The sequence below is a fragment of the Carassius gibelio genome, chromosome B22 (assembly GCF_023724105.1).
Source record: "Carassius gibelio isolate Cgi1373 ecotype wild population from Czech Republic chromosome B22, carGib1.2-hapl.c, whole genome shotgun sequence".
Classification (NCBI taxonomy): domain Eukaryota; kingdom Metazoa; phylum Chordata; class Actinopteri; order Cypriniformes; family Cyprinidae; genus Carassius; species Carassius gibelio.
In genome coordinates this window covers 39,914,239-39,937,313 of record NC_068417.1, presented here as the reverse complement: position 1 = coordinate 39,937,313, position 23,075 = coordinate 39,914,239, and the positions used below count along the sequence as shown (strand labels likewise).

Sequence of the window (23,075 nt, the reverse complement as noted above, 5' to 3'; positions counted from 1 at the left end):
ACTACCAGACCTAAACCTGCTAAGATTCAGAGATCGGGCATTTACTGTTTCTTTTTTTTTTTTTTTTTTTTTTTTTTTTTTTTTTTTTTTTTTTTTTATGAAAGATTATTATATAATTCGTGAAATTTTTTCAAAAGATTAAAGCACCTGGTATTCCCAGGCAGTCTCCCATCCATGTACTAACCAGGCCCAAACCTGCTAAGATTCAGAGATCGGGCATTGACTTTATTATTTGGCAAAATTATTATATACTAAGTGAAAAATGTCCCAAAAACTTACAGCACCTGGTATTCCCAGGCGGTCTCCCATCCAAGTACTAACCAGACCTAAACCTGCTAAGATTCAGAGATCGGGCATTGACTCTTTTTTTTTTTTTTTTTTAATGAAAGATTATTATATAATTAGTGAAATTTTCCAAAAAGATTAAAGCACCTGGTATTCCCAGGCAGTCTCCCATCCACGTACTAACCAGGCCCAAACCTGCTAAGATTCAGAGATCGGGCATTGACTTTATTATTTGGCAAAATTATTATATACTAAGTGAAAAATGTCCAAAAAGCTTACAGCACCTGGTATTCCCAGGCGGTCTCCCATCCAAGTACTAACCAGGCCCAAACCTGCTTAGCTTACGAGATCAGACGAGATCGGGCATAGCCAGGTTGGTATGGCCGTAAGCGAAAACTGCTGCAAAGAGAGGGCTATTTAAAGACCAGCCAATCTAATCGCCAGTACATTATATAAGTAGGAAAGAAAACCCAAAAGCTTCAAGCACCTGGTATTCCTAGGCAGTCTCTCATCAAAGTACTAACCAGACCTAAACCTGCTAAGATTCAGAGATCGGGTATTTACTGTTTCTTTCTTTTTTTTTTTTTTTTTTTTTTTTTTTTTTTATGAAAGATTATTATATAATTCATGAAATTTTCCAAAAGATTAAAGCACCTGGTATTCCCAGGCAGTCTCCCATCCATGTACTAACCAGGCCCAAACCTGCTAAGATTCAGAGATCGGGCATTGACTTTATTATTTGGCAAAATTATTATATACTAAGTGAAAAATGTCCAAAAAGCTTACAGCACCTGGTATTCCCAGGCGGTCTCCCATCCAAGTATTAACCAGACCTAAACCTGCTAAGATTCAGAGATCGGGCATTGACTCTTTTTTTTTTTTTTTTTTTTTTTTTAATGAAAGATTATTATATAATTCGTGAAATTTTCCAAAAAGATTAAAGCACCTGGTATTCCCAGGCAGTCTCCCATCCATGTACTAACCAGGCCCACACCTGCTAATATTCAGAGATCGGGCACTGACTCTATTTTTTGGCAAAATTATTATATACTAAGTGAAAAATGTCCAAAAAGCTTACAGCACCTGGTATTCCCAGGCGGTCTCCCATCCAAGTACTAACCAGGCCCAAACCTGCTTAGCTTCCGAGATCAGACGAGATCGGGCATAGCCTTTTTTTTTTTTTTTCAAGTAATTTCAATCAATAAAATACAATAGATTAAACACATTCAAATAGAAAATACAGAACATCGTCTTTACACATCTCTACATTACACATCTTTCCTTTACATCGATAATTTAACCCTTGTGCATCAATTAAAAAAAAGTTACACATAGGTTCATAGGGGACAAAAATGTCCATGTCCAAAAAGTGTCATAAAAATATTATAGATTTATATTTTTTTCCACTTTCACTGACGCCATTTTTTTTAACCAGAATCAGCCTTAATCATAATGACCAAACATTCATTAATTTTCAGAATTTTAACCCTTTAAATGCTGGTTTGTTTACACAATGCCACTGTTGTTTTTTTATGAAAATTTTTTTTTTTTAAATTATTTTCAATTTACTAAATGCTAAGCAGATTATTTTTTCTTTGCTTATTACAGCCTTGGAAATGTCAATGATTAACAACAACATTAATTTTTATGCATTCATATTTTTTATGCAGTATCAGATTTAAAAAAAAGCTACCTCTCAGGTCCATAAAGGACAAAAATGTCCATGTCAAAAAAGTGTCATAAAAATATTATAGATTAATATTTTTCTCCACTTTCACTGACTTAGATTTTTACTAGCATCAGTTCTATTCATAATTACCAAACATTCATTAATTTTCAGAATTTTAACCCTTTAAATGATGGTTTCTCTACATAATGCCACTGTTGTTTTAAATAAAAATAATAATAATTATTATTATTTTCCATATAGTGAATCCTAAGCAGATTTCATTTCTTTGATAATTTCAGTCTTTGATATGTTAATTATTAACAACAATATTAATTTGCAGGCATTTATATTTTTTTTGCAGTGTCAGTTTAAAAATAAAACTACCACTCAGGCCAATAAAGGACAAAAATGTCCTTGTCAAAAAAGTGTCAAAAAAAATATTATAGATTAATATTTTTTTCCACTTTCACTGACTTAGATTTTTTTCCAGCATCAGTTCTAATCATAATTACCAAACATTCATTAATTTTCAGAATTTTAACACCTTAAATGCCGGTTTCTTTACATAATGCCACTGTTGATTTTTATAAAAATTATAATAATAATAAAACATTTTCATATACTAAATGCTAAGCAGTTTTTTTTTTCCTTTAAATATTACATCCTTGGATATGTCAATGGTTAACAACAACATACATTTTTATGCTTTCATATTTTTATGCAGTAACATATTTAAAATAAAAACTACCACTCAGGTCCATAAAGGACAAAAATGTCCAAGTAAAATCATAGTTTTATTACTCCTATTATCCTCCAAAGTTTTTACTTTTTGATAGAATATATCTTATATTGCTCTATAAATAAAGCAAAAATACAAGATCACTTTGAACAAGAACAAGATTTATTGTGCAAAACTCGAGAACACTCAGAATAGAAATAGTAGACATTTATGCAGAGGGAATTAGGGAACAGATAACAGAAATAGTAGGCATGTGCCTACTATGAGGGAATTCACACACAGCAGGAGCTGCAGTATGTGATTGTGTGGACTTTGCATATATGCTTGCCACACTTGTTGCAGGTGGAAGCACTTTTTTTCTTTTTGTCAGTGCAGAACGTGCAGACCTTCCTCTTTTTGGTGTTTGGGTCTCCCTGCTGTTGATCCTCCATTGTGGTGGACGTAGATGGTGTGCGGGGGATGCGCTGTCTTCGTGATATTTGCGGCATCACAAGTGCTTTCCCCAGTTCCTCCAAAAACAGCCTCCGTCTAAATGTTTTGCCCTGGTTCCAGGAGGGATCCACGGCTGACCACAGTACAAAGGAGTTGAAGGAAGACACATCTACACCACTGAACCACTGGCCACCGACATGTTCTTCTCCTACAGCTGTAGGTGCCAACAACCTGCAAAAGAAGAAATAAACGAAATATTCTTCTCATCATTCACAAAAATATAATATTGTGTATAGAAATGCAAGAAATACTAAATTATAAAGGAACTATGCAGTAAGAATAAAAATAAACAAAATATTCTTTTCCTCTTTCAAAAAACTACAACACTGAATATATAGATACAAAAAATACTGAATACTAAAAGCATTTTGCAGTAAGAATAAATGTGTGTAACTGAAGCATAATGACACATTCCTTGTCCAGGTTGTCGACACCTCCTTTGCAGCGGTTGTAGTCTGTAATGATCACTGGCTTCTTTTTTTCAGTGTCGCTCACAGCTGGCTCGCGGTGCTTGGTGCTAAGGAGCAGCACATTCTTCCCTCGTTTGGGTACGTAAGACACAGCTGTGTGCGTCTTAGTAAAAGCAAAGAGGGAGGACAGAAGTGCTCTATGCTTTATTTGCAGCAGCTGTGGGGGAAGCTCTGGCTTGTTCCTGTGAATTGTGCCAACTAGGGCCATCTTCCTCTTTAGAAGCTCCTCCGCCAGTCCATAGGAGGTGAAAAAATTGTCGCAGGTCACAGTGTTCCCCTGGAGCCCCTCCGTCATTTCCAGAATGACCCTTTTTCCTTGGTTCACCTCCGCAGGACTTCCAGGAGACTTCCCCGTGTAAATTTGCAACTTCCATGCATAGGATGTGGTGACATCACAGGTGACCCAAATTTTTATGCCATACTTGGCAGGCTTGCTGGGCATGTACTGGCGAAATCTGCATCTGCCTTTGAAAGGGACGAGCTGCTCATCCACACAGACATCCTGGCCTGGGTTGAACAGCAGGGGAAGGCGATGTGTCCACTTCTCCCAGATGGTCCGAAATGCAGCCAGCTTGTCATGCATGTAACGTGCAGGTCGTGTCATCCTATCATCGAACCTCAGGGTGGAGCTCAGGAGCTTGAATTTACGGTGGGACATGGTGGCTCGGAAAATGGAACGTCCGTTTTCCACATCCCACAGGCTTCTTGTTGATTCATTTCGGGACTTGTACACGCCAGCCAGAATCAGCAGCCCGATGTATGCCTGAATGTCAGTGGAATCGAAATCAATCCAATCTGTCACAAAACGCCTCCCGTGTAAATTAGTGTTCTCCAGAAGAAGCTGAATGATTTCTTCGGTGATGAAGAGGTCGAAGCAGGACTGCAAAGTTGTGATGCGGGCAGTTGCATAGTGTGTGGGACCCGGGGTCATACCCTTGGCAGGATTGTAGCGCAGCGTCTCAGTGTGAGTGGAAGACCAGAGAATCTGCCCATTTTTTGAAATCCACTGAAGATCTGCAGTCTCTTCTGTGTCCTCGCTCTCAGTGCTTTCATCAGAGGAACAAGAGCTATCAGAGTCAGACTCTAATGCAAACTTGACTTCATCTTCTGAAGTCAACTCTTCATCCTCACTTTCACATGTAGCCGGGTGCTCACTGTTGGTGGCCACAACTAGATCCAGAGCTTCCCTTGCTGTGAAACGTCTCTTCATCTTGCAAACTATGAAATGACAAGGCCCTCAAGCCACTGATATTTATAGGTTTGGCTGTGAAAGCACCTGTCTCAACTAAAATCTACCAGACAAAACAATCACCATTTTCTCGAGGTGAAAACAAAAACAAGGTTTTGAGGGGCTTCTGAACTACTACATCAAAATCAAGCTCACCTTTTATCTTTGAACAAAAATAATAACAAATGAAAAAGTGCAAACAAGTAATAAGAAATGTGTTTGAATGAAAAAAAATCTTCAAAGCTCTTCAAAACTTTTTGACTTTATTCAGTTTTCGCATGAGAGGGTCTATGACTCTGTATGACTTATTTACATGAGGTGGGATTTGTGATTTCCAGTACAATATATATATATTTTCATTCAAACTGTTCACACACACACACAACATTTTCAGTACACACATACAAACCACACTCTGACATCCATACCAACACACCCACACTATTATAGCTTCATAAAATATCTAATTGGCTCTATAATATGCATAAGCCGAAAACAGCCGTAAACAACAATAAAGCGATAATTTTCTTTATATGCCAAACCTGAAAAAATGGCACCATCTGGTAAAAAAATAGTAAAAATTTAAATTTTGAAGCCTTGCCAACAGAATGAAAGCCTGTTAACAAAGATTGCGTCATTTTATAGTTGAATGGCACCGGGATTAAAAATAGCAGATTTAATGGGTTTCAATGGGGACATTTTTGTCCAAAAGGTCCTGAGAGGAAGTATTTTGTGTACCTAGTAGAAAATAGATTTTTTAAAGGAAATGAAGGTGAAATATTAAAAATACACACCTGTGGCAACTTTTATGCAGTTAGCATTAACACAGGCAAAGTTATAAAAAAAAACAAAACTGAAAAAGCCAAAAATGTCCTCAAGGATGCACAAGGGTTAAAAAACTCTTCCACTTTCTGGCAACTTCCACATTAAATCATTTATAACACAACAATCTTTTGGGGTAAAAACATCATAATAAGAGTCTAAATTCTTTACACCTTTAAAGTACACATACAGTTTTTCAATATATAATTCTGTTTTTCTTTTAAACACACTCCAAACATCCAACACAATTTTTTCCTTTTTAGCCACAGTTCTTCTGTCCCATATTGCACTTTTCATTAGCATTACACACAGATTAATGAAACTTTTGTTTTTACACTTTTTTTCCCAACCAAACATCACAACTCTGTTCCATTCCATTACATTTTCATCCCACTCCTCCGCCACATCTTTAATTAAACATTTACATTTCCTTAAAAAATCCTCTAGCTCTCTACAATGTAAAAACATATGTAAAATCCCCTCTTCCTGTTCCTGGCACACTTTACACAGAGCATTTTCTTCCATTCCTATTTTATTTAAAATAACATCAGTAAAAACCACTTTATGCCTTATAAAATACTCCAAACATTCCAATTTTGTTTCCACACATTTCCCCATCATGTTTCTCCATATTTACTCTTTTTTTAAATCTTTGAATTTCTGCACCCAGTATCCATTTACAATCAGCTCTTTAAAAACATCATCTCTAAAAGCACAATAAATCATTGTCACAGTACATTCCTTAAAATCATACAGTTTTTCCCCTAATTTCACATTAATACATTTCTCTTTTGGTTCTCCTTCCATACTTTCTATTCTTTTAATCCACTCTTTAGGTATTGCATTTTTAATGATTTCATATTTATTTTTTATTTCTTGTTCACTGTAATCTTCTTTTGCCTCTTCCATTGCATCCACAATACATTGTGTCAGTAAAAATCCTTCTTTAAATTCATATAAAACATCTCTCACTCTTGTTATCCCCACATCCATCCATTTCTTTAAAAACAATTCTTTGTCTTGTTTTAAAATGTTTTTGTTTAAAAACAGAGGTTGATTTAAAATGTTTTCTCTCCCATGTGGATCATACTCTACTTTGTCTAAAAATTTTCCCCAGGCACTAAACATTTCCCTATAAAACTCTGGTAAGCACTCTGTCATCCAATTCTTAGTTTTGATCCATAAAATCCCATCCCCCATGTTAAAATCCCCACATTTGTTTAAAAAATATTCCATTGTCTTTTTCCATGCTGTTTTGTGACCATCATCTAGATATTTTTTTACTATTTTAACTCTTAAGCTATTTTTTCTCTGTTCAACATCAATTAATCCCATCCCTCCTTTCCCTACTTCTCCTATTAATGTACTATATGCAATTCTTGACGGTTTACTATTCCATAAAAAATAAAAAAAAACATTTTTTCAACCTTTTCTCCACCCACATTGGCATAGCAGTCACATATAAAACATACCACAACTTTGACACCATTAACACATTTAAAATTAAAACCTTCCCTTTTAAACTTAAAGTCCTCAATTTCCAAAAAATTAACCTTCTTTCAATTCCTCCTACTATTTCTTCCCACATTTTTTTTTTAACATTCCTTTCGTCTTTTCCCATTAGAACACCTAAAATCCTTATTTCTTTTGTTTCTTTAAAATTAAAATAATCAGTTAAAACATTTACTCCTCCAAATCTCACATATGTTGTTTTTTCTTCATTTAACTTGCCTCCTGATCCCCTACAAAACATCTGTACTACTTCCATTACTTTATTAACACTCTCTATATCCTTAACTATTATTGTTGTATCGTCTGCATATTGAAATATTTTTTCATTTCCCCCACTTCCTTCAATGTTTATCCCTCTTATGTCTTCATCTATTTTAACAACTAATCCCAATGGTTCTGCAAAATAATATAAAAGCGCTGATAAAGGACATCCTTGTCTTATTGACCTAGTAATTTTAAAACATTCTGTTAAAAAACCGTTACACTGTATTCTTGTTATTGCTCCCCTGTATAAAATTGTAATCCACTTGACAAAATTATCCCCAAACCCGTACCTTCTTAAAATTCCAAATAAATAATCATGCTCCACTCTATCAAAGGCCTTTTCAAAATCCAAACTAATAACATATCCTTTTTTGTTTTTTTCTTTCATATATCTTATTCTATCTATTAAACTTAAAGTTGTATCCGCTATATCTTTCCCTTTTACTCCATACACTTGGTTTGTTTTAATTATGGTTGGTATTACCTCTTTCAATCTATTGGCTAAAACTTTTGTTAAAATTTTCAGATCTGTATTCAGCATTGTAATTGGTCTATAATTTTTTAGGTCTACTTTATCTCCTTTTCTTTTATATATCAACTTTATTAATCCCATCCCCATTCTCTGATTCATTTCCTCTTTTTTAAAAATGTCTTCATATACTTCTTTTAAAATACTGGTTAAAAAATCTTTAAAAACTATATAAAATTCACTCCCCAAACCATCTATACCTGGACTTTTATTTTTGTTCAATTCACTTATTGCTCTTTTTACCTCTTCTTCCCTTATCTCTTCATCACACTCTTTTTTGTCTACTTCTCCTACTGTTGTTTTTATTTGATTTAGTAACTCCAATTTCTCTTCTTCTTTCAACTCTCAGTACTAAACAGAATTTCATAATAAGCTTTTACTTCTTTTAATATTTCCTCATTTGTTTCCACCACTACACCATTTTTCCCTCTTGTTTCTTTAATCATTCCAGCTTTCCCTCTTATTTTTTCTAGATCAAAGAAAAACTTTGTACATTTTTCACCCTCCACAGTATATTTAGCTTTACTCCTTAGTCTTGCACCTTCATATTTTTCCTCTTCCATGTCTTTCAATAATCCCTCCAATTCTTTTATTTTTTGTATATCTTTTTACCATTCTCATTTAATTCATTTTCCAATTTTTCTCTTATTTCTCTCTCCTTCTTCCTCTTACACATCTGTATCAATTTGCAATACTTTATCGTGAATTTTTTTTACTAAATATTTAACATTTTCCCACCATATCCTTTTATCTTCACTGTACATTTCATTCTCCTTTTCTTTTTTAATTATTTCTTTAATACTTAACACATATTCCTCATTCTTCAAAACCTCTACATTTAAAACCCATACACCCGGCCCTCTTTTCACTGAACTCCAGTCTACTTGTATAAAAAGTGGTTTATGGTCACTTAAGCTTGATTCCACATATTTAATGTTACCGATAAAACCTTCAATGTTCCTTGTACATAAAATAAAATCAATTCTTGTTTTACACATAAAATTCCCTACTAATTGCCTCCTTGAATATTCTTTCTTTTTTCATTTCTTTCTCTCCATACATCAATCATATTATTTTCTTCCATTAATAATTTCAGTTCCTTTCTTCCTTTATCATTTTTAAAAACCATTCCCTCACCAATTTCTAATTTACTGAAAACAGTATTAAAATCACCCATCATAATAACTTCTTTATGCTTTTTTAAAAAATCTCTTAATACATTAAAATATTCCTTCTTTTCGCTCTCTACAGTCGGTGCATGAATATTAACTACAATAATTTTTTTCTCCTCATACTCCATTTCAACCGCAATACATTTCCCATCTATGTCATTATATATTGTTTTACATGATACCCCACAGTTTTCTTTTATTAAAATCGCAACTCCTCTTCCCAGCCTCCCATCACCATTGTTATAAAAAATCTCTCCACTCCACCTTTTCCTTATTTCAGTCATGTACTCTTCCCTCCAGTTAGTTTCTTGTAATAAAATCACATCCTCTCCTTTACACATTTCTTTCACTTTTTCAAATATTCCTACGTTCGAAAGCCCTCTAGCATTAAAAGTAACAATTCTTAAAAGCATAAAACATATAAAAACATGCATAAAACCCATAAACTCAGTCCATCTCCTCCACACCCTTTAGCAGCTCATACTTATTTGCACACTCAATCCCATCTTCTTTAAGCATTCTTTTTCTTGCAGTATCAAGATTAGGTATTACCTTTACAGATCTTCTTCTTTTTGATGATTTCCCCTGCGTCTCCTCATTTTCTTTTCCTTGTTCACACTCTTTTGTAGCATCATTAATTTCTATCGCGTCCATCTCCTTTTGCACACTGTCCGTCACATCCATCGGTGTACATTAAATTCCCTCCTGTTGTGCATCACTCAGTACTTTATTCCTTTCATCAACCAGTTCCACATTATCCAAAGCATTTTGCAAGCTGTCTGTCAAATCCATCTGTGTCCAAATTCCCCCATCCTGTTGTGTTTGAATGATTGGTTCGGTACACTCTTTCTGTTGTTCTATATCCTTATTTAATTCCAGTCCTTCACCACGTACCCTTTCTCCAACGTCTCGCTGCTCGTTGTCTCTTTCATGCACCTGCCTGCCCACCTGCTGCTGCTCCTCCTCCTCACCCTGCATCCAACACTCACACTTATTTAAAACCAAATTGCACTCCGGGCACGTCACAGCATTGCAGTTTCTCACGAAGTGGCCTCTTTCCTCGCATTTATGGCACTTAAACTCCGGGCAGTCCTTCACCACATGATCTGGGCTCATGCACAGCCGACAAGTCTTCACCTGATGGCTGTGCATCACCCGAAAGTATTGTGGACCCTCTGCCGTTTCTATTTTTGTGCTGTATGGTAGGGAGGCCACCTCCTTCGGAAACCGCGCCTTTACATATCTTGTCCCATCCTCGATGCTGGTGCCCGGATAAACACGCCGCTTTATTTTTGAAATTGGGGAAACCCCCCAAACCTCCAGTTTATTTAAAATCTCTTCATCAGCAAGGTAGACGGGCAGATGCATGAAAGAGACAACATAATCTCTGTTTTGCAGTTTCTTTATCTCACAGTTCACTCCTTTAATTAACAATCCCTCAGTCAGTTCATCACAAGTTTCTTCTTTTTCCATTGTCAGTTCATATTCCTTTCCTTGTCTTGGCCTCAGTGCTAAGATTTTACCATATCCACATTTGTCCGTCACCACTTTAATAATATCCACAGCTCTCACCTCACTTACATTCTCCACATTCACAATCACAGTCGCCTCCTTTAAGTATTTCCTTTCACCAATTGTATATCTTGCATCTTGATTTTTACCGCGTCCTGCTCGTTGTCGATACTCCAGTCCAGTGTCGTTTGCCATGCGTCTCTCTCCAGCCAGTCCAGTGTTGTTTGCCATGCGTCGCTCTCCAGCCAGTCCAGTGTTGTTTGCCATGCGTCTCTCTCCAGCCAGTCCGGTGTCGTTTGCCAAGTGTCTCTCTCCAGCCAGTCCAGTGTCGTTTGCCATGCTTGTCTCTCCAGCCAGTCCGGTGTCCTTTGCCATGCGTCTCTCTCCAGCCAGTCCAGTGTCGTTTGCCAATAATCCATCCATTGTACAAAAAAATTAGCCACCCTCCAGCCAGCAAGATGCTGCTGTTAGGTGGTTTAAAACTGAAAAACCACACAAAAAATAAACTAAAAGTCCAAAAACAACTCACAAAACAAACACTAACAGAAAAATCAAAATGGAGGAGAGCCTTCCTCTCCCAACTGCAGCCAACACTTCCTGTAGCTCTCTAGCGCTCTCAGGTTGGTATGGCCGTAAGCGAAAACAACTGCAGAGAGAGGGCTATTTAAAGACCAGCCAATCTAATCGCCAGTACATTATATAAGTAGGAAAGAAAACCCAAAAGCTTAAAGCACCTGGTATTCCTAGGCAGTCTCTCATCAAAGTACTAACCAGACCTAAACCTGCTAAGATTCAGATATCGGGCATTGACGCTTTCTTTTTTTTTTTTTTTTTTTAAATGAAAGATTATTATATAATTCGTGAAATTTTCCAAAAGATTAAAGCCCCTGGTATTCCCAGGCAGTCTCTCATCAAAGTACTAACCAGAGCCTAAACCTGCTAAGATTCAGATATCGGGCATTGACTCTATTATTTGGCAAAATTATTATATACTAAGTGAAAAATATCCAAAAAGCTTACAGCACCTGTTATTCCCTGCGGTCTCCCATCCAAGTACTAACCAGACCTAAACCTGCTAAGATTCAGAGATCGGGCATTGACTCTTTTTTTTTTTTTAATGAAAGATTATTATATAATTTGTGAAATTTTCCAAAAAGATTAAAGCACCTGGTATTCCCAGGCAGTCTCCCATCCATGTACTAACCAGGCCCAAACCTGCTAATATTCAGAGATCGGGCATTGACTCTATTTTTAGGCAGAATTATTATATACTAAGTGAAAAATGTCCAAAAAGCTTACAGCACCTGGTATTCCCAGGCGGTCTCCCATCCAAGTACTAACCAGGCCCAAACCTGCTTAGCTTCCGAGATCAGACGAGATTGGGCATAGCCAGGTTGGTATGGCCGTAAGCGAAGACTGCTGCAAAGAGATGGCTATTTAAAGACCAGCCAATCTAATCGCCAGTACATTATATAAGTAGGAAAGAAAACCCAAAAGCTTAAAGCACCTGGTATTCCTAGGCAGTCTCTCATCAAAGTACTAACCAGACCTAAACCTGCTAAGATTCAGATATCGGGCATTGACTCTATTATTTGGCAAAATTATTATATACTAAGTGAAAAATGTCCAAAAAGCTTACAGCACCTGGTATTCCCTGGCGGTCTCCCATCCAAGTACTAACCAGACCTAAACCTGCTAAGATTCAGAGATCGGGCATTGACTCTTTTTTTTTTAAATGAAAGATTATTATATAATTCGTGAAATTTTCCAAAAAGATTAAAGCACCTGGTATTCCCAGGCAGTCTCCCATCCATGTACTAACCAGGCCCAAACCTGCTAATATTCAGAGATCGGGCATTGACTCTATTTTTAGGCAGAATTATTATATACTAAGTGAAAAATGTCCAAAAAGCTTACAGCACCTGGTATTCCCAGGCGGTCTCCCATCCAAGTACTAACCAGGCCCAAACCTGCTTAGCTTCCGAGATCAGACGAGATCGGGCATTTTTTTTTTTTTTTTTTTTTTTTTTATTATTATCAAAAAGTACTTAAAAATAATAATAACATAAATCATATTTCCAACAATTCACTTTCAAACGTATTACATGTTAATTATATTTAACATATACAGCATCAACTTTGAAATTTAATCACATTACTTCACTCAAACCCAAACCAAAACTAATTGCCTAACTTTAACGTAACCTTGTTTTTTCAAAATGTTAAACTTAACCCTTCAGTTGTACTTATAAATCCATTTTCTTCTACAAATGCTTTTTCAAATTCTTCTTTGCTTAGGTATTTCCACATTATATACACACTCTTTCTAACAATACTCTTGAAAATTCCAATCACATCTACTTTCTTTCTCTCAAAGTATGCCATATTCCTCCTCACCCATATTGCATATCTTGCATTACTCAAAATCAAATTCCAAAAATTCACCTTTCTATCCTTATAATTTATACGTTCTCCAAATAAAAACATTTTTTTTCCACTCATCCTCTGCAAACTCCTTGCCTATTCCATCTTTTATCAGTCTTTTCATTTTTGCATGAAACTCCTCAAGTTCTTTGCACTCAAAGAAAATGTGCATCAAAGTTTCAGCCTCTGTCTCACATATATCACATTCTCTACTCACATTTTTGTTCATTTGATGAATTACCACCTTTGTATAAATTCTGTTGTGTCGTAGCTTAAAGTCCAAATTCTCACAGTCCAGTCCATTGTATTTGACATTTAAGTTTCTCCATATTGTCTTTACCTTCATATCAGGAAAGAGTCTTGGCCATACCGCCTCTGATGCAGGCACTTTGATTTCCTTTCTGACCATAATTTTGTATATAGTTTTCACATTTATCTCCATCAAAAACTTTTTTCTCCCATTTTCCACAATATACATTTCAGGCATTCCCCAATCTCCCACTTTAACAGTTTCTCTTTCAATCCCTTCTACCCACTTTTCAGGCAGGCTTGTTTTAATGTTTTCACACTCACCATCCACTTTTGCTTTGTCAATTTTTTCATCCCACCCCACCACAGAATCATATATTGCCCTATTTGGTAAGAAACCCTTTACATATTCATACACCAAATCCTTTACTTTCCTTACCCCTGCTCTCATGAACAGTCTGTTGTAGAGCATTTTCCCTCCCCTCCTTATTCTTGGGTTCATAAAAATTGGCTGATTGTGTATTTGATTTATGTTTTCACATTCATAGTTTACATTTATCACAAATTCAGCCCATGCAGTAAACACTTCTTGGTAAAACAACGGCAATTTTTCAATCATTGGCTTTTTTAAAACCATAAACACTCCTTCATCACCACTTTCATTTAAATATTTTCTCATATACCCCTTCCAACCATATTCTGCTTTACCACATAAATATTTTTTTACTGTCTTAACTCTTATTGCCTTCCTTTTCAAATCTAAATCTACCAATTTTAATCCCCCCTCACTATAATCTGCTATTAATGTGTTTGCTGATATTTTTGCTCTTTTCCCACCCCATACAAAATTATTCACAGCCTCTTTTATTCCATTTAACACCCAGTCCCAACACATAATTACATTTGGATAACAATAAAGAATTAACCACCACAACTTTCCCTTTTAGTCTTAATTCCCTTAGTCTCCAATACTGTAACACTTGCTTGATTTTGTTTAGCACCCCTGACCATGTTGCATCCCTTGCCTCTTTTGCATTCTCTCCTACGTTTACCCCTAAAATTTTTATAAAGTATTTTGTTATTCTGAATGGAATATCTAACCCTTCAACCCTTACTCCTCCTATACTCATTATTTCAGATTTATCCACATTTATTTTTGCACCTGATGCTTCCCCATATTTTTCTATCTGTTTTCTTATTTTATTTATACTCTCTATATCCCTAACTGTAAAAGTTGTATCATCTGCATATTGGTGTATTACACTCAATCCCCCCTTTGGTATTTGAATACCTTTTATTTCCTTATCTTTTTTTATAAGTGTCGCCAGTGGCTCAGCTGTTATTGAGTATAATATTGCAGACAACGGACAACCTTGCCTTACTGACCTCTCTAAAGGGAAGGGGTCAGTTAACACCCCATTAACTTTAACACAACTTTTAGCATTTCCATATATTAATTTTATCCACTTTTGCATCCTCTCTCCAAACCCAAACCTCCCCATTGTCTGTTCTATAAAGCTATGTTCCACCCTGTCAAATGCCTTGTTTAAGTCTATAGATAAAACCAATCCCCCTTTCCCATCTTTCCCCATCCCTTCTACTATGTCCCTTATTGTGCAAATTGTATCTGTAATATCTCTACCCTTTATGCTATAGGCTTGGCTTAATGATACTATTGACCCTACTACCTCTTTTATCTTATTTGCCAGCACTTTTGTCAATATTTTATAATCTGTGTTTAGAAGACTTAATGGTCTGTAATTTCCTAGCTTATGTGGACTTCCTTTATTTTTATATAGTACTGTAATTATTCCTAACCCCATAGATTCTGGCATTTCCCCTCTCTCTTCCATACTCCTATAAACCTTCAACAATATTGGCGCTACAATCTCTTCAAAGGTCTTATAAAACTCATGCGTTAAGCCATCTGAGCCCGGGCTTTTGTTCTTTTTTGTCTGTTTTATTGCTTCTTTTATTTCTTCGATAATTATATCGCTTTCACATATATTTTTCTCGTTTTCACTTAACCTTTTACTCACAGTATTTAAAACTTCATCCACACACTCCTGTTTTACCCCTTCTTTCTTAAATAGCTTTTTATAAAATATTTCTACTTCTCTTATTATCCCCACATAATCAGTAATCTTCTCACCTTTTTCATTTTCCAGCTCTGTTATATGCTTTTTCCTCTGTTTTTTCTTTTCTAAGTTTAGAAAGAACTTCGTGCTTCTTTCTCCCTCTAACGCATACTGTGCTCTACTCCTTATTACTGCACCCTTACTTTTTTCTTTTTCATACTCTTCTATTTCTGCTTTTATTTGCATAAAGCGTTCTTTGTCTTGCTCAGGATTACCTTCTATTTTTTCTGCTTCCCTCTTCAGTTCATTTTGCATATCCTCAATTTTACTCCTCCTCATAAAATCCCTTTGTTTTGCATATCTAATACTTCTTTTTTTAATTGTCCCTTTCATTTTTTCCCACCACTCACATACATTTTCATCAAATAACGCATTTTGCATTTCATAATCTATACATTTTTTTATATTTTCTTTGTATGTCTCTTCTTTTAGCAAGTCTGCATTCAAACACCACATTCCTCCCCCCTCTCCACCTCGTTTACATCCATCTTAACCATCATCATAGCATGATCACTTATTCCCACAAACTTATATTTCACATTCTTTACATATTTCAACATTTCCCTTTTGGTTAAACATAAATCTATTCTGCTCTGTTTCAAAACACCCATCACCAATTGTCTTCTAGAGAAGTCTTTTTTGTAGGGATTTTCTTCCCTCCATACATCTACTATGTCCTCATTTTGCATCCATTCAGTTAGATATTTCCTGGATGCATCTGATTTAAAGTTTGCACTACTTGATGCATCCAGTCTCGTGCACCATACATTGAAATCCCCAACTACAATATAGTTGCCTTTACATAACGGCTTAATTTCTTTAAAGATTTATTTTCTTTCGTTTTCTATGTTAGGTGCATAAATGTTTATCAGCCTGAAACATTCATTTTGAAACACAAATTCAGTCACTAACAGTCTCCCATTACCATCCTTGTATACTTGCTTCACATTATTCAATATATCTCCTTTTATAAGAGTTGCCACACCACAGGATTTTGCATTCCCATGATTCACAAAAATTTCCCCTTCCCACCTCTTCCTTATGTTGTCCATTATATCATCAGACCAATGTGTTTCTTGCAAACAGAATACTTCAGCTTTTAACAATCCCTTGACCTTCTCAAACTTATTTTCATCTCTTAATCCATTGCTATTCAAACAGGCAATGTTCATAAAGCCCCACATAGCAAGTATCGTCATTTTTAAAAGAATCATCCTCATTTTGTTAATTCCAGACACTTACTTTCTGCCGTATGCTCCTCTATTTCTTTCTTCTTTCTTTTCTTCTGCACCCTTTCCCCTTTACTTGTGTCCATGTCCTCGTCGTCAATTGTCACCAGACTTTCTTGCACCTCTCTCTTCCCTCCAGCGCTCTCCACCTGCAACTTTTCTTCTTGCCTTTTCACATTGTCACCCTCCTGACTCTTGCCATCAGCTTTCACTCCTTCCCCTTCTCTGTCTTCACACTCCAAGATGTTCCTTTCCATCTTTTTTCCAGGTTCCGCTTCCCTCTCTTCCTTTTTTTTCTCTCTCTCTCTCCATCTCCTCCCTGCAGCCTCCTCCTCTTGATCACTCACATCCACAATCGCTCTCCATTCCGTTGTTCTTTCTTCCCAACTCCATGCATCCCTTCTCTCTTCTTGTCCAGTCATTTCACCTACCTCTCCTTCGATCTCCACCTCCTCATCCACCTCATACTGATCCGAATCCTCCCCATTGCTGTTTCTCTCACCTATCTCTGCTGGGGTTTCACACACACATAATCCAGGTCGCATATTGCACATTTTGCAGTTCTCTTCCTTGCACTCTCTCGCATAATGACCTTGCCTTTGACACTTAAAACAGCTTAAGCTTGGACAGTCTCTTACAATATGACCTGGCTGAATGCACAGGCGACAGACTTTCACTTGCCTATCATGTATTACCCTGAAGTGCTCCGTCCCTCCTAATGTCTCAAACTTCGTTGAATACGGCAGTGATTTTACCACCTCATTGAACTTTACCTTTAAAAATCTTGTTCCATCAGCGATATCCGTCCCCGGCCACATTCTCCTTCTCACACTTGAGGTTGCTTTAACTCCCCATTCAGACAGCTTTTTAAGTATCTCCTCATCCTGTATGTATGTTGGTAACCCAAGGAACGAGACCACCATCTCCATACAGTCCACCTCTTTCGCCATCACCCGACTATTCTTTATCTTAAGCCCATCCAACAATTTCTCCTTTCCTTTTTCCTCCTCCATTGTCAACTCGTATTCTTTTGGTGTTTTGAATCTACATCCGATCACCACTCCACATTCTTCTCTCACTTTCTTCAGTATCTCCATCATTGTTAGTCTATCTTCTCCTTCTATTTCCACCAACACTGTGAGCCTCTTTTCATAATGCCTTTTTCTTAGACCCAGCTCTCCGTCCATTTCTCTTGTGTTCCTTTTCTCCTGTCCTTTTGCATTCTCCATTTGTCACACCGTGTTGTAACCTTCTCAGTGTAGAAAGTATTTATCCCCAAACAGCAAAAGCTGTTTGGGGATTAAATGACTTTAAAGCAGACCAGTTCCCCTTTTTTTAAAAAGGTTGTTTTTAACTTCAAGGCTTCAGTTTCCAATTTTCAACTCTCCACACTTGTTGTTTGATATCCTCCTGCAAGCTGTACCACTTCCTGCTTCCACTAGGGCGCGCTCAGGTTGGTATGGCCGTAAGCGAAGAGTGCGGCAAAGAGAGGGCTATTTAAAGACCAGCCAATCTAATCGCCAGTACATTATATAAGTAGGATAGAAAACCCAAAAGCTTAAAGCACCTGGTATTCCTAGGCAGTCTCTCATCAAAGTACTAACCAGACCTAAACCTGCTAAGATTCAGAGATCGGGCATTGACGCTTTCTTTTTTTTTTTTTTTTTTTTTTAATGAAAGATTATTATATAATTTGTGAAATTTTCCAAAAGCTTACAGCACCTGGTATTCCCTGGCGGTCTCCCATCCAAGTACTAACCAGACCTAAACCTGCTAAGATTCAGAGATCGGGCATTGACTCTTTTTTTTTTTTTTAATGAAAGATTATTATATAATTCGTGAAATTTTCCAAAAAGATTAAAGCACCTGGTATTCCCAGTCAGTCTCCCATCCATGTACTAACCAGGCCCACACCTGCTAATATTCAGAGATCGGGCATTGACTCTATTTTTTGGCAAAATTAATATATACTAAGTGAAAAATGTCCAAAAAGCTTACAGCACCTGGTATTCCCAGGCGGTCTCCCATCCAAGTACTAACCAGGCCCAAACCTGCTTAGCTTCCGAGATCATACGAGATCGGGCATAGCCAGGTTGGTATGGCCGTAAGCTAAAACAACTGCAGAGAGAGGGCTATTTAAAGACCAGCCAATCTAATCGCCAGTACATTATATAAGTAGGAAAGAAAACCCAAAAGCTTAAAGCACCTGGTATTCCTAGGCAGTCTCTCATCAAAGTACTAACCAGACCTAAACCTGCTAAGATTCAGAGATCGGGCATTGACGCTTTCTTTTTTTTTTTTTATGAAAGATTATTATATAATTCGTGAAATTTTCCAAAAGATTAAAGCACCTGGTATTCCCAGGCAGTCTCCCATCCATGTACTAACCAGGCCCAAACCTGCTAATATTCAGAGATCGGGCATTGACTCTATTTTTTGGCACAATTATTATATACTAAGTGAAAAATATCCAAAAAGCTTACAGCACCTGGTATTCCCAGGCGGTCTCCCATCCAAGTACTAACCAGGCCCAAACCTGCTTAGCTTCCGAGATAAAACGAGATCGGGCATAGCCTTTTTTTTTTTTTTTTTCACACATCTCTACATTGCACATCTTTCCTTTACATAGATAATTTAAAAATCTCCTTCACTTCCTGGCAGCTTCCACATTAAATCATTTAAAACACAATAAACTTTTGGGGTAAAAACATCATAAAAAGAATCCAACATATTTCCACCTTTAAAGTACACATACAATCTCTCAATATATAATTCAGTTTTCCTTTTAAACTCAGTCCAAACATCCAACACAGTTTTTTCTTTTTTAGCCGCAGTTCTTCTCTCCCATATTGCACTTTTCATTAGCATTACAAACAAATTAATAAAACTTTTGTTTTGACACTTTTTTTCCCAACCAAACATCACCAATCTGTTCCATTCAATTACATTTTCATCCCACTCCTCAGTCACATCTTTAATTAAACATTTACATTTTCTTAAAAATTCCTCCAGTTCTCTACAATATAAAAACAAATGTAAAATCCCCTCTTCCTTTTCCTGGCACACTTTACACAGAGCGATTTCTTCCATTCCTATTTTATTTAAAATTGCCTCAGTAAAAACCACTTTATGCCTTATAAAATACTCCAAACATCCCAATTTAGTTTCCACACACTTCCCCGTCATGTTTCTCCAAATGCACTCTTTTTTAAAATCTTTGAATTTTTGCACCCAGTATACATTTGCAATAGGCTCTTTAAAAACACCATCTCTAAAAGAACAATAAATAATTTTCAGAGTACATTCCTTAAAATCATACAGTTTTTCCCCTAATTTCACATAAATACATTTCTCTTTTGGCTCTCCTTCCATACATTCTATTCTTTTAATCCATTCTTTCGGTATTGCGCTTTTAATTATTTCATATTTATTTTTTATGTCTTGTTCACTGTAATCCTCTTTTGCCTCCTCCATTGCATCTACAATAAATTGTGTCGATAAAAACCCTTCTTTAAATTCATACAAAATTTCTCTCACTCTTGTTATCCCCACTTCCATCCATTTCTTCAAAAAAATCCCTTTGTCTTGCTTTAAAATGTTTTGGTTTAAGAAAAGAGGTTGATTTAAAATGTTTTCTCTCCCATGTGGATCATACTCAACTTTAACTAAAAATTTTCCCCAAGCACTTAAAATTTCTCTATAAAACTCTGGTAAATTTTCTGTCATCCAATTCTTCGTTTTCATCCATAAAATTCCATCCCCCATGTTAAAATCCCCGCATTTGTTTAAAAAATATTTCATCGTCTTTTTCCACTCTGGTCTGCCCTCATCTAGGTATTTCTTCACTACTTTCACTCTCAAACTATTTTTTATCTGTTCCACATCTATTAAACCTAACCCCCCTTCTCTACTGCCCCTAATATTGTGTTAAAAGCTATTCTTGCTGGTTTCCCCTCCCATAAAAAGTCAAGAAAACATTTCTTCAACCTCTTTTCTGTCCACAATGGCATATCTGATACATATAAAACATTCCATAACTTAGACACCATTAAAACATTCAATACTAAAACCTTCCCTTTCAAGATTAATGTTCTTAATTTCCAAAAATTTAACCTTCTCTCTATCCCTGTTACTAGTTCCTCCCACATTTCATCACATACTTTCCTCTCATTTTTACCCATTAAAATTCCTAAAATCCTAATTTCATCCACTTCCTTAAAATTAAAACAATCCTTTAAAACCATTGCTTTACCAAATCTCATATATACAGTTTTTTCTTCATTTACTTTACTCCCAGATCCTTTACAATATTCTTCTACAACCTTCATAACTTCCTTGATGCTCTCCTTTCCTTTAACTACTAACGTTGTGTCATCAGCATATTGAAAAACCTTTCCCTCAGCCTTATTTTCCTCAATTTCAATTCCAATTATTTCTTCTTTTTGTTTTATAGCCAATCCTAACGGTTCCGATACAAGTGAATATAATAACGCTGAAAGCGGACAACTCTGTCTTATCGATCTTGTGATTTTAAAACATTCTGTTAAAAACCCATTACATTTTATTCTTGTTAAAGCGCCCTTATATAAAATCTCAATCCATTTGATAAAATTCCCCCCAAAACCAAATTCCTTTAAAACATCAAATAAATACCTGTGTTCAACCCGATCAAATGCTTTTTTCAAAATCTAGACTAATTACGTAACCATCTTCATTTTTTTCTTTCATGTACCATACTGTGTCTCTTATGCTCATTGTTATGTCCGCTATATCTCTTCCCTTTACTCCATATGCTTGGTTTGTTTGAATTATACTTGGCATTACTTCCTTTAACCTGTTTGATAAAACCTTCGCTAAAATCTTAAAATCTGTGTTAAGCATCGTAATCGGCCTATAGTTTTTTAAATCTACTTTTTCTCCTTTCCTTTTATATATCAATTTTGTTATACCCATCCCCATTCTTTCATTAACTTCTTTTTCAAAAACCTCACTAAAAACTTCCTTTAAAATCTTTGTTAAAATCTCTTTAAAACATATATAAAATTAACTTCCCAAACCATCTATTCCTGGACTTTTATTCTTATTCAGCTGCTGTATTGCTCTTTCAATCTCTTCTTCTCCAATTTTTTGATCGCATTCTATTTTATCTTCCTTACTAATTCTTACTTTTATCTGATTCAGCAGTTCCCTTTTTTTGTTTTCTTCTACACCCCTTGCACTAAAAAGATCCTCATAAAAATTCTTTATTTCTTCTAAAATCTCTTCATTCCCTTCTACAACTTCCCCATTTTTCACTCTTATCTGTTTTATTATTTCAGCTTTCCCTCGCTTTTTTTCTAAATCAAAAAAAAACTTTGTGCATTTTTCTCCCTCCACAGTATATTTAGCTTTTGCTTCTTAACCTCGCCCCCTCATATTCTATTTCCTCTATTTCTTTCAGTTTTTCCTCCATTTCCCTTATCTTTTGTATATCTTTATTTTCTTTATTCAATTCCACTTCCAAACTTTCCTTTATTTCTTTTTCTTTGTATCTTTTGCATTTCTGTACTAAACTGCAATACTTAAATGAGAATTTTTTTATTAAAAACTTTACATTCTCCCACCATATTCTCTTATCGTCTTCATACATTTCATTTTCCCTTTCTTTTTCTATAATTTCTTTAACCTTTAAAACATAGTCTTCATTTTCTAACATTTTTGTATTTAAAACCCATATTCCTGGCCCTCTTTGCACTTTATCCCAGTCCAATTTAAAAAATAAAAACTTGTGATCGCTAAAACTTGTTTCTTCATACTTAATCTTTTCTATAAAATTCTCCACATTTCTCGTACATAAAATAAAGTCAATTCTTGTTTCGCACACAAACTGCCCCACTATTTGCCTTCTTGAAAACTCCTTTTTCTTTTGATTCCTTTCTCTCCACACATCTATCATATTATTTTCTGCCATTAATGCTTTTAGTTCTTTTCTCCCCTTGTCATTTTTAAAAACCATTCCTTCTGCCATGTCTTGTTTACTAAAAACCGTATTAAAATCCCCCATCATTATTATTTCTTTATACTTATTTACAATACTTCTTAAAACATAAAAAACTCTTTCTTTTCCTTCTCCACCGTTGGTGCATGTATATTTACTAAAATCAATTCCCTTCCTTCATGTTTTATCCGAACAACCATACATTTCCCCATCGTATCTGTCACGGTTTACGCTGCCTGAAGGAATACGGAGTCGAGGATAAACAGAATAAGGCTTTTAATATATCCAACACAGGGGGTATCCAACATGGAGCACAGAGGTAGACACACGTAAGTAGCAAGTGAAGACCCGACAAAACAGAACT

General features: G+C 35.8%; 1 protein-coding gene and 3 non-coding genes across 4 annotated transcripts; all 4 read right to left on the bottom strand.

The window, feature by feature from the left end:
- Positions 1 to 557: 557 nt before the first annotated feature.
- Positions 558 to 676, bottom strand: LOC127999235 (5S ribosomal RNA). The gene has a single exon (XR_008172055.1). It is a non-coding gene; the product is annotated as a 5S ribosomal RNA (ribosomal RNA).
- A 2,866-nt stretch (positions 677 to 3,542) lies between these two features.
- Positions 3,543 to 5,364, bottom strand: LOC127986887 (piggyBac transposable element-derived protein 3-like). The gene has a single exon (XM_052589145.1). It carries the CDS (start codon positions 4,863 to 4,865, stop codon positions 3,543 to 3,545), a length of 1,323 nt encoding a protein of 440 aa, XP_052445105.1. The 5' UTR covers positions 4,866 to 5,364.
- A 6,622-nt stretch (positions 5,365 to 11,986) lies between these two features.
- Positions 11,987 to 12,105, bottom strand: LOC128000018 (5S ribosomal RNA). The gene has a single exon (XR_008172818.1). It is a non-coding gene; the product is annotated as a 5S ribosomal RNA (ribosomal RNA).
- A 6,620-nt stretch (positions 12,106 to 18,725) lies between these two features.
- Positions 18,726 to 18,844, bottom strand: LOC127994888 (5S ribosomal RNA). Its single transcript, XR_008167855.1, has one exon. It is a non-coding gene; the product is annotated as a 5S ribosomal RNA (ribosomal RNA).
- Between the last annotated feature and the right edge of the window lie 4,231 nt (positions 18,845 to 23,075).